This window comes from Paroedura picta, chromosome 10, assembly GCF_049243985.1.
Source record: "Paroedura picta isolate Pp20150507F chromosome 10, Ppicta_v3.0, whole genome shotgun sequence".
Taxonomy (NCBI): Eukaryota; Metazoa; Chordata; class Lepidosauria; order Squamata; family Gekkonidae; genus Paroedura; species Paroedura picta.
This window is the reverse complement of record NC_135378.1, coordinates 3,083,638-3,095,318: the sequence shown is the minus strand read 5'-3', so window position 1 is coordinate 3,095,318 and position 11,681 is coordinate 3,083,638. Positions and strand designations below refer to the sequence as shown.

Below are 11,681 nucleotides of genomic sequence, written 5' to 3'. Positions count from 1 at the left end.
CCCAGGACTCAAACTTTGTTCTGTGCCAATATATAAGGTCACTTTTTTGTCAGTAAATGTTAATAATTAAGAAGAATTATTGACTGTAGCTAGCAAATTTATTCTTTTGAGGTTGTTAGAATTCTCTCTTGATGCTTGATCTGATCTGTGGCTTGATCTTTCACTTTCTGTGATTTGCAGCTGGAGGGGGGTCTTCATGCAGCCCTGTTTTCCTCCGAAAGCCAAAAGGTGATTATATATCTAGGCAATCACAATCTCGTGCTTTTTGATTTCTGACTTCTTCAGTTTTGTGCCATCTTACGCGTTGGTCATTCATATATCCTGGTTGACTCTTCATTAATTACTTAACTGTTGTTAAGAGAATTCTACATGCTGGTCTTTTTGATTTAGTTTATTGCTGCTAATTGTTTTTAGAAAAATGAATAAGTTCCTCAAAAGTGTTGCCTGTTGCTATCGTCAAAATTACATAATATTTAGTGTCCATAAAAGTGACCTCTAAAAGTGCTCTTGTCTTGAATTAAATGTACACATTATTTTCTTTTTTACAAATTTTAATTGTGCTTTAATAATCTTTCCCATATTTGAAACTCCTCTTCACATAGAATGGGCTGAATCCTTTGAAATATGAACAGAACTGTTTCATAGAATAGATTTTCTCCCAAACATTTCTGAGCTAGGCTGTTGTGGTCCTTTCTGTTCTTGCCAGGGAAATGCTGATCGCCACTTTGGGGTCCAAAGGCAAATTTCCTCCACACCTTGACTAACCAGGAATTTGGTTTTTGGGGGGAGAGGGGGGACATGGAATTGGGGGGACTGTGGTTGGGCAGGTAGTTGTGAATTTCCTGCATTCTGCAGGGGATTGGACTAGATGTCTCTGGAGGTCCCTTCCATATGCACATACTGGCCTCAACTGTACACCTGGCAAAAGAGCGTGCCATCTTGCAGGCCCTGTGGAACTGTAGTAAATCTGGACTGGGAAACCAAGGTTTATTTATATTTATATTTTATTTTTATTTCTGTGTGTATGTCTGCCAGTCTGCTTCTAAAGGGCTGGGGAAGGGTGGCTTTTCCCCTGCCCCTCAAGCAGCTGAGATCAAGCCTGTGTTGCCTGAGAAGGGACTGTGTGGGAGGGAGAACCATTTAAAGAGCCTCCAAACAGCTCTTTGCCCTCCCATAGGTAGCCCAAAAGGTGGCCCTTTCTCTCTATATGGCTGATCTGGCTACCTGGATCCATAGAATCATAGAATCATAGAGTTGGAAGGGGCCATACAGGCCATCTAGTCCAACCACCTGCTCTTCGCAGGATCAGCCCTAAGCATCCTAAAGCATCCAAGAAAAGTGTGTATCCAACCTTTGCTAGAAGACTGCCAGTGAGGGGGAGCTCACCACCTTCTTAGGCAGCCTATTCCACTGCTGAACTACTCTGACTGTGAAATTTTTTTTCCTGATATCTAGCCTCTATCGTTGTACTTGAAGATTAAGCCCATTACTGCGTGTCCTCTCCTCTGCAGCCAACGGAAACAGCATCCTGCCCTCCTCCAAGTGACAACCTTTCAAATACTTAAAGAGGGCTATCATGTCCCCTCTCAACCTCCTTTTCTCCAGGCTGAACATTCCCAAGTCCCTCAACCTATCTTCATAGGGCTTGGTCCCTTGGCCCCAGATTATCTTCGTCGCTCTCCTCTGTACCCTTTCAATTTTATCTACATCCTTCTTGAAGTGAGGCCTCAAGAACTGCACACAGTACTTCAGGTGTGGTCTGACCAGTGCCGTATGCAATGGGACTATGACGTCTTGTGATTTTGATGTGATGCCCCTGTTGATAGAGCCCAAAATGGCATTTGCCTTTTTTACCACTGCATCACACTGCCTGCTCATGTTTAGTTTACAATCCACAAGTACCCCAAGGTCTCGTTCACATACAGTGTTACCTAGAAGCGTATCCCCCATCCAGTAGGCATGCTTTTCATTTTTCTGACCCAGATGCAGAACTTTACACTTATCTTTATTAAATTGCATCTTGTTCTCATTTGCCCATTTATCCATTGTGTTCAGATCTCGTTGAACTCTGTCTCTATCTTCCGGAGTATTTGCCAGTCCTCCCAATTTGGTGTCATCTGCAAACTTGATGAGTAGCCCCTCCATCTAGATCATTAATAAATATGTTAAAAAGTACCGGTCCGAGCCCCGAGCCCTGAGGTACCCTACTACTCACCTCTCTCCAGTCTGATGAAACACCATTGAGAACAACTCTTTGAGTGCGGTTCTCTAACCAATTCCCTATCCACCTGACTATCTGAAAATCCAGATTGCAGTCCTTCAACTTATCCATCAGAACATCATGGGGAACCTTGTCAAAAGCTTTACTAAAATCCAAGTAAAATCCAAGCCATGCTGACTTTATGGATCACCAAATTGTCCTCCAGATGTTTGCAGATCGCTCCCATTAATATCTGCTCCATTATCTTCCCCACAACAGAGGTCAGACTCACTGGTCTGAACTTTCCCGGGTCATCCTTCCTCCCTTTTTTGAAGACCGGAATAACGTTTGCTCTCTTCCAGTCCTCCGGGACATCTCCAGACCTTAAAGAGGTCCCGAAGATGATGGACAAGGGCTGTGCAAGTTCTCTGGAAAGTTCTTTGAGCACTCTCGGGTGCATTTCATCTGGCTCACGGGATTTGAACTCATCCAGTGCAGCTAAATGCCTCTCGACAACCTCTCTATCCATGTTAACCTGCCACCCAGACACTATCTCTTGGCTACTGCCATCTCCAGATGTGCCTAAACCCTTTGACCTGTGGGAAAAAACATGAAAAATAGGCACTAAGCCTTTCTGCTTTCTCTGCATCTTCCGTTAGAGCAGTGGTCCCCAACCTGCGGGCTGCGGCTGGGCCGCGAAGGCCTTTGGCGCTGGGCCGTGGCTCCTTCTTCCCTCCCCCCCCGAAGCGAGAAGCTCGCCAGGCCGCGAGCAAACCGGCCGCCAAAGCAGCCGATTAGCTTCTGGCCCGGCAAGCTTCTTGTTTCGGGAGGCGGGGGGAGAAGCTTGCCTAGCCGCAAGCTAATCGGCCGCTTTGGCAGCCGATTTGCTCGGGGCCGGGAGGGGGAGCCGCGGCCGCCGGCATGGCGGCGGTGCAAATGCGCGTGCACGGACTGCTGCGCACGCACGTTTGCGCCCCTGCTGGGCGCAAAAGTGCGTGTGCGGCAGTCCGCGCATGCGCGGGCCCCCGGGCCGCCCTCTCGTCCCACTCCAGAGCAGCGGTCTGCGGCAGCCGAAAGGTTGCTGACCGCTGCGTTAGAGTTTGTCCATCCGCACCCAACAGTGGGCCTATTGCCTCCTTTACTTTACGTTTCCTCCTCACATAACTGAAAAATCTTTTCTTGTTACAATGGGCATCCCTGGCCAATCTTAGCTCACTCTCAGCTTTGGCCTTTCTGAAGATTGATTTACAATGCCTAGTAACCTGTAGGTACTCTTCTTTAGAACTCTGTCCTTCCCTCCATTTCCTGAACATTTCCCTTTTCTTTCTTAGTTCCGCTTGAAGGTTCCCTGTTCATCCAAATAGGCTTCTTAGAGCTCCTGCAGTGTTTTCGTCTTTCTGGGATAGTCATTGATTGAGCTTGCAATAGCTCTTGTTTGAGTAGCCCCCACCCTTCACATCCTCCATTCCCTTCCAGCATTCTCGTCCATGGTATGACACTCATCACGTCTCTGAGTTTATTAAAGTTTGCCCTACGAAAATCCAACATCCGCGTCTGGCTATAAGCTTCCTTGGCTCTCCATCTTAAAAGGTATTCTATGAGGACATGGTTACTTCCCCCTAGGGTCCCCACCTCCTTCACCTCATCCACCAACTCTTGCCTGTTGGTCAGTATTAAGTCCAGTATGGCTGAACATATTGTGGGTTCATCTACCATTTGATAAATGAAATTGTCAGCCAGGCAGGTCAGAAAGTTGCATGACTCAGGACGCTTTGCAGAGTTTGTTTCCCAGCACACATCTGGGAAATTGAAGTCACCCATGATGACAAGGTCCTGCCGCTTGGATATTTTATCAAGCTGCTCACAAAGTGCAGCATCCACACCCTCTCGTTGGTCAGGTGGTTGGTAGCAGACACCAACCACCACACTGCTTGTTTTCCCTTCGCTTATTTTCACCCAGATGCTTTCCACTGTAGATATGCTCACCTTCACTAGAATTTCCTGACAGGTAAGCCCTTTCCTCACATACAGTGCCACTCCTCCACCTCTTCGATCTATTCTGTTTTTTCTGAACAGTTCATATCCATGCACTATTACATTCCAGTCATGAGAATCATTCCACCAAGTTTCTGTGATGCCTACTAGATCATACCTTTCCATCAGCATGAGAAGTTCCGGCCTTGCCGGTTGGGCTACCCCCGATCGTTCTCCTTCCTTATACTCCCCATGTTGATTGTCTCCTTCCCCTTGTGGCTTCAGTTTAAAGCTCTCCTGATGAATCTCACCAGCTTCCTGCCAAACACATTCTTCCCCAGCTTCGATAAGTGCAGTCCATCAGGTGCTAGTAGGCCTTCCTCAGGAAAGCCTATCTCATTGTCCCAGAAACCAAATCTCTCCTGCTGGCACCAACTACGCAGCCAGTGATTCACCTCCATTATCTTCCTCTCCCGACGCATTCCTCTTCCCTTGACAGGCAGGATTGAAGAGAATACCACTTGTGCCCCCATTCTCAGAGTTCTCTAACTTCAAATGCCTACTATCAACAGTGAGTAACGTTTTAATGACACTAAATTGTTTTTGTACACCTCCCCCTGTCTTGTCTACCAAGCCGTGGCAGTGAGTTCATCTTTCTCACAAAGACTTTTCTGCTTGTTTTTCTTGTCTTTTTTCAAACTCTGGGGGAAAGGTGAAAGATATGAACAATTTTTAAAGATAAATGAGCTAATTTGGGCTGTTTAGATTATACGGAGATTTCCCTTCATAACGGCTCTTGCGATATCTCTTCCACTGTGTGACTTTCTAAGCAATCAGAACTTCTGTGCGAGGACCTCTGCTGCTCGTTTGAAAGACTGCACAAAACTGGCTGGTGTTGACTTCTAAGTCTGATTGTCAATATGGCTATTTTGACTCAGATGGTCCGTCTGTTAGCAAAACAAAGAGAGGATCTGAATGCCTTCACAGAAAATTTGTTGAAAGATCTTTTTTAGGAGATCCAAAATGGCAAGGAATGATGAACCAAATGATAATGATAGTATTAACCAACTGGAACAAAAAAATAGCAAGAGTGAAGAATTACAGGATTGGAAATCTTCAGTGGAAGAAAATTTTGAAGCATTGGAGATGGAGTCCTTCAGAAAGGAAGACCTGAAACAAGAACTTATTATCATCACTGATTAAGTTCCCCCAGATGAGGTTACCTTTACTGAAAAGACATATCTCAAAGCAGAAGCACAAAAGAATCAGCCAAAAGACACACTGGTTTGTCCTGAAAGTAACTATTCTAAAAGAGCTTCCCAGGAAAAAAATTGTCCTAGCACACCCCAGATTGGAGATCAGGAGGTGCAACTGTTTCAAGAATCATTGGCAGATATTCTGTGGAAAGGGGCACAATTTCACTTTTCTTGGATGCTTTAGGATGCTTAGGGCTGATCCTGCGTTGAGCAGGGGTTTGGACTAGATGGCCTCTATGGCCCCTTCCAACTCTATGATTTTATGATTCTATGATTCATTTCCTAAGCCTCGAATTGAGACCTCCTTAAGAAGACTGGGAGGAGGCAAGGGGGGGCCTGACATTTTTTTCTATATTCTGTTTATGTATGGATGGCAAATGCAAAGATTTTAAAACAATTTGAATTGAAGAACTTAAGAGCTGCAAATGTTATGACAAAGCAGGCTACTTTCCCCCCCCCCTTTAAAAAATACTGTAAATGTTATGATAAAGAGGGTTTTTCCTTTTTCCTTTTTAATTTTCTTTTTATAAATATTAGATTAAAGCTCATATTGATTTATAAGAAATGCTTAGTTAAGTACTTAAAATATGTTGTTGTAAACAAGTGCAGGAACCAGCTGATTTTCTAGATTTAGGATATGCCTTGGTTCAATTCTAAGGGTAATTTTTATAACACGCGTTGACTGTAAGTGCTGGAAATGTTATGTTAGTGGGATTTTTTTGTTGTGGCTTTCTTTTTATATTTACAGGCAACAGACATCTACAGTATTCAGCAATGCAAAACTTCAAGCAAATGGGGACTTTGGGGAATAGATGGAGGGATGATATTGTAATATTGTAATCAAAAATATTTTTCTTTGTTCTTTCTATATAAAAATTAAAAAAATTATATTAAAAAATAAATAACAAAACCTCTACTATGCAAAACTACTTAGCGGAACTGGCGTGTGTGACAGAAACCTGGACCAGGAAGGGTGAAACTGTCGCCCTTAAAGACCTAGCCCCTGCCGGGTTCTCTGTCCTCCACCAGTCTCGGAAAGTGGGGTGGGGAGGAGGGGTGGCAATCCTGACCTGAGCGGCTTTCTCCTTCAGAGCCCTTCCTGCGTCGACAATACCAGGTATTGAATGTGTTGGTCTCGGATAGGGATCAATCGAGCGCGTGGCCATCTGGCTAGTGTACCTCGCGCCCAATGTGCCGCCGGATGCCCTGCCAGCCCTGCTGGAGGCAGTGGCAGCCAGGAGGCTACAGTTCCCCATACTAATAGTTCTGGGGGACTTTAACGTTCATGCTGAGCAGCCGTCCTCCAGAAATAGGTAGGACCTGGTGTCAATCATGGTGACACTAGGGCTCTCGCAGTTTCTTGTTGGCCCCACCAATCAAGCAGGCCACACCCTGGATCTCATTTTTGGTGCAGGTCTGGATGTGGATGTGGTCACGATAACCGCGGTGTCATGGACAGACCACTATGACCTGAAGGCTCGGCTAAGGCTACCACCCAATCCTCAGTTGGGCTTCGAGCAAACTGTCTCGCCCATGGAGACTTATGTATCCAATTATATTCCTTAATGCTCTGTGGGAGCCAATGCCTCCCAGCACTTCTCTCAATGGCCTAGTCAGCATGATAGGTTGCTGACGGCCATTGATGAGATAGCTCCGCGACGCCCTCTCCGGCCCCGTCTCAAGCGGGCCCCTGGTACACCGAGGAGCTTCGCAATAAGAAACGGGAACTGAGACGGCTAGAGCGAGTTTGGAGGAAGACTCACGACGAAGCCTCGAGAACATCTTATAGAACGCAGATGAAGGCCTATGAGATGTCAGTGAAGTCAGTAAAGCATAATTTTTACTCGGCTACCATCGCATCTGCAGACTCATGTCCGGCTCAAGTATTTAGGATAGTTCAATCTCTTACTGCCCTACTAGTAGAAGGGCAACAAAATAGTACCCAATTGGACATTAGCTGCGAGGTATTTGCGAGTCACTTTGCAGACAAAATCTCGGCACTCCGCCGTGACCTCCCTCCAACCTTAGATGCAGTAAATGAACTGGAGGCCCCTTGGCCGTCTTTGGAGAAAACAATGAGTAACTTCAGGCTGTCAGGATTGTAGAATCTCTGTCATAAATTAGCTTGAGTTCCTCCATGTCAGTTATATTGTTTTATATTGCTTGGCGCCTGCTTGCCCCAGGCCCTGTAGTTTTGTTAGCTATAAAAGTGAATAGTGTTGTTATGTTAACCTTATCTTGTTGTGGGCTCTAGGGATTGTTGTCACCTTCTCAAGGTTGTGAGAATTAAATCCTGTTTTCTTTACACATATGTCTTTTCTCTTGTTCCCCCCTCCCTTGGGAACTGTCAAGCTTTGGGCGGGAGAAATGTATTTATAAGCTGAGGCAAATCTGAACTCTGGTCAGATTTGACTTTTCAGTCCCTTGCGTATAGTACTTTTCAATAAAGCTTTCTTTAATTAAGAAGCCTGTTGTGAGTTTCCTGTACGTTTGACATTAAGTCAAATCTCACAACTCCTTTCACCTGCCAACATGCAGGGCGAAGGAAACACTTTTACAGAGCAAGGAGAGGGTCTGGATTGGGACCTCTCCCAGGGCGACGGGGCCGGTGCGGGCCCGTACAACTCGGGCATGCTCAGGGCCGTGGAGGGAGCGACTCCTGGGCCTGCCGATTTTTTGGAAAGGCACATCACCGAGCGCAGGCGTTTATCGAAGTATGACCGCCCAACAGGGGATGAGCAGTGGCCGGATCAACTGGGAATGCCTAGCTACTGTCAAACGTACAGGAAACTCACAACAAACTTCTTAATAAAAAGAGTTTTATTGAAAAGCACTATACGCAAGAGACTGAGAAGTCAAATCTGCCAGAGGCCAGATTTGCCCCAGCTTATCAATACATTTCTCCCGCCCAAAACTTGACAGTTCCCAAGGGAGGGGGCAGGAGAGAAAAGACATATGTGTTACATAAACAGGATTTCGCTCTCCCAGCCTTGAAGAGGTGACAACAACCCCGCGAGCCCACAACAAGATAAGGTTAGCATAACATCACTATTCAATTTTATAGCTAGCAAACTACAAGGCCTGGGCAAGGAGGCGCCAGGCACAATCAAGCAATATAACTGACATGGAGGAACTCAGGCTAATTTATGACAGAGATTCTACAATCCTGACATCCCTCCGCATTAAAACAAACTTCCCTCCCCCACCTAGCCTGCATCAACCGGGCGAGGGCAATTAGGGAACGCTCGATGGAAAGCCCGGAGAAGGCGGGGTGCCTTCACGTTCCCAGCCTCAACCCACTCTGTGTCTCCTGAGGGGAAATCCTTCCAATCAACCAAATACTGGAGATGACCCTTGTGCACACGAGAGTCTAAGATCTGGTTGACCTCATAATGGGTGTCTTTATCGATGTAAATTGGCACAGGCGTAGCTGGAGGGGGGTGCCACTCGTCCGGATCAGGAGCTCTCCGCAGCAGGCTGGAATGAAAAACTGGATGCACATTCCTGTAAGTTTTTGGCAAGGCTAACTCCACGGTTACAGCATTAATCAGTTTTACCACCTTAAATGGCCCCACATACTTTGGGCCAAGCTTCTTGGATTTCTGTTGGCACCGCAGGTTTTTGGTGGATAAATAGGCCAGGTCTCCCACTTTCCACACAGGCGCAGGTGCCCGTTTCTTGTCTGCCTGGGTCTTATAGGCTTGTTTTGCCTCTCTGAGGCTAGCAACTATTACTGGCCAACCTGCACTGATAGTCTCTGCCCACTTATTGACTTCAGGAGCCTCGGACGAATTAAGCTCCCAGGTGGGCGCTGCCACTAAATCAGTCCCGTACACTACCTTAAAGGGAGATACGCCTGTCGAGGCATCGGCCCCATTAGTGTAGGCAAAGTCAGCTAGTGGCAATAGGGCAACCCAATCGTCCTGCTGATGGTTGATGAAGCAGCGCAAGTATTGTTCCAAGATCTGGTTAACCCTTTCGGTCTGGCCATTCGATTCCGGGTGGTAGCCTGAAGTAAGGGCTTGCTCCACACCCAGCAGTCTCAGGAGCTCCCGCCAGAACTTGGCAACGAACTGGGGGCCCCGATCCGTCAGTACACGTCCCGGGATCCCATGCAGCCGTATCATGTGGGTTACAAATAACGAAGCCAATTTAGCTGCTGAGGGCAGGCTTGCACACGGGATAAAATGAGCCTGCTTAGAAAAGGCGTCTACCATCACCCAAATGACGGTTTTCCCTTGGCTGGGGGGTAAGTCAGTGATAAAGTCCATTGTGACATCCGTCCACGGTCGGGAGGGGGTGGGCTGGGCCTGCAAGAGTCCTTTTTTCTTTCCACCAGCCGGTTTGGAGGCGATGCAAATGGGGCACCCCTGCACGTATTTTTCCACATCCTTACGCAGAGTGGGCCACCAATAATGTCTCCTGACCAGGTGCAGGGTTTTCACAAACCCAAAATGTCCAGCGGTTTTCGCATCGTGGCAAAGTTTTAAAACGTCCCCGCGCGACGCTGCTGGGACAAAAAGCCGCTCGCCTTTGAAAAACAACCCCCCTTTCTCAACAAGGTCTGGGCGGAGGGAGTGGATTTCAGAGTCCTGTGACACCTCTTTTTGGACCCAACCCCCTGGGATGGACGTTCCAGACTTTGTTTGGCTGCGCGTCACCGCGGTCATCCCCAGTTGGGCGGGGGTAAACACTGTATCCACCAATGGGTCGCGCTTGCTGTTGTACTGGGGCAGGCGCGACAGGGCGTCCGCCAAAAAGTTCATTTTGCCCGGCAGATGCTTGAGGGAAAAGTTGAACCGAGCGAAAAACTCCGCCCACCTCATCTGCTTCGCTGAGAGCGAGCGGGGCTGCTTGAGCGCTTGGAGGTTTTTGTGGTCCGTCCATACTACGAAAGGGACTGCGGACCCCTCCAACCATTGCCTCCAAGTGGACAAAGCTAATTTTACTGCAGCCGCCTCTTTCTCCCAAATTGCCCAGTTCCTCTCAGCCCCTGAGAATTTTTTAGACAAGTAGGCCAACGGGTGTAACTTCCCGTCCTCCCCCTCTTGTAGGATCACGGCCCCCATTGCCACGTCCGAGGAATCTACTTGCACAGTGAATTGTCTAGTGGGGTCGGCATGGGCCAGCACCGGTTCGGAGGTGAATAATAACTTCAGCCTGTCAAAAGCTTCCTGGCATTGGGCGGTCCACTGGAGTGGCGCCCCAGGGCGGCTTGCTGCTTTTCCCCCCTGTTTCGTTTTTAGCAGGTCGGTGAGAGGCAATGCCACTTTGGCAAAACTAGGGATGAACGTTCTGTAGAAGTTAGCGAACCCCAGGAAACTTTGCAGTTGCCGCCTAGTACGGGGGGGTTCCCAAGCTAACAGATCCCGCACTTTGCCTGGGTCCATTTCAATTCCTGCCTGGGAAACTTGAAAACCCAGAAACTCCACCGCATCCCGGTGGAATTCACATTTCGAAAGTTTGGCGAACAATTGGTGCTTCCGCAAACGGCGGAGCACTTCACGGACCAAGTTAGCATGACTCTCAACATTTTCAGAATACACCAAAATATCATCAATGTACACCAACACCCAGAAAGGCGGAGCCATGGCACTTGGATAGCTCGAATACTTCGAGCTCCTGTTCCCCTGAGGGTCAATCGCTGCTGTGATTGACAGAATCGGGTTTTGGGTACGATAACCCACCCTTAAATCTTCTCAGGAATTCCTTGTGAATCTCTGGGGCCTCTCTGTTCCGCAGGGAAATTAATCTCCCACTGGAACGTAAGCTCAGTGTGCACAGGGTCCAGCAAGCGCCGTCCGCCATCTTAAAATCTTTTTTCCTTTTCTTCCTTTTTCAACTCTGCAATCTACAAAGCTTATTTTAATCTACAAAGCTAATTGGATACCTCCCAGCAAGACCTTCGACTCACCACAACTCCGGAGTGAAAACATCTGGCAGACATCAGATCGAGCCTGCAAACAGTGAGTGGGGTTTCCCTCGGCACCTTCTTCCCTGGAATGAACTCTCGGCGTGGAGAGTTGTTCTCGCTAATCCAAACAAGCCAGACTGACAGGACTGTTTGATAATACTGAGGGGGTGAAGCTGCCAGATTACAAGATACTGAGTCATTAATCAACGCAGAGATGCAAGTGCTCTTCCGCTTTTCCGTCTTTACTTTTCCCCCGTTTCTGGCTCTGCTTGATGCCACCTCATTTTGAGGCAGGCTAATTTTCTTTTCTAATCAGAAGAAGGACTTAAATCAACTC

The 11,681-nt window shown here is 47.4% G+C and overlaps 1 protein-coding gene across 4 annotated transcripts in view; it reads left to right on the top strand.

Moving 5' to 3' along the window:
- Positions 1 to 11,681, top strand: part of HTT (huntingtin) — a 241,735-nt gene that overhangs the window by 34,256 nt on the left and 195,798 nt on the right. For 3 of the 4 annotated variants that reach the window (XM_077301602.1, XM_077301600.1, XM_077301603.1), the window contains exon 10: positions 181 to 228. The exons of the other annotated variant lie outside the window; for it this stretch is intronic. In XM_077301602.1, coding sequence (XP_077157717.1) covers positions 181 to 228 — 48 coding nt within the window. The remainder of the gene's footprint in view (positions 1 to 180; positions 229 to 11,681) is intronic. 4 annotated transcript variants of the gene reach the window in all.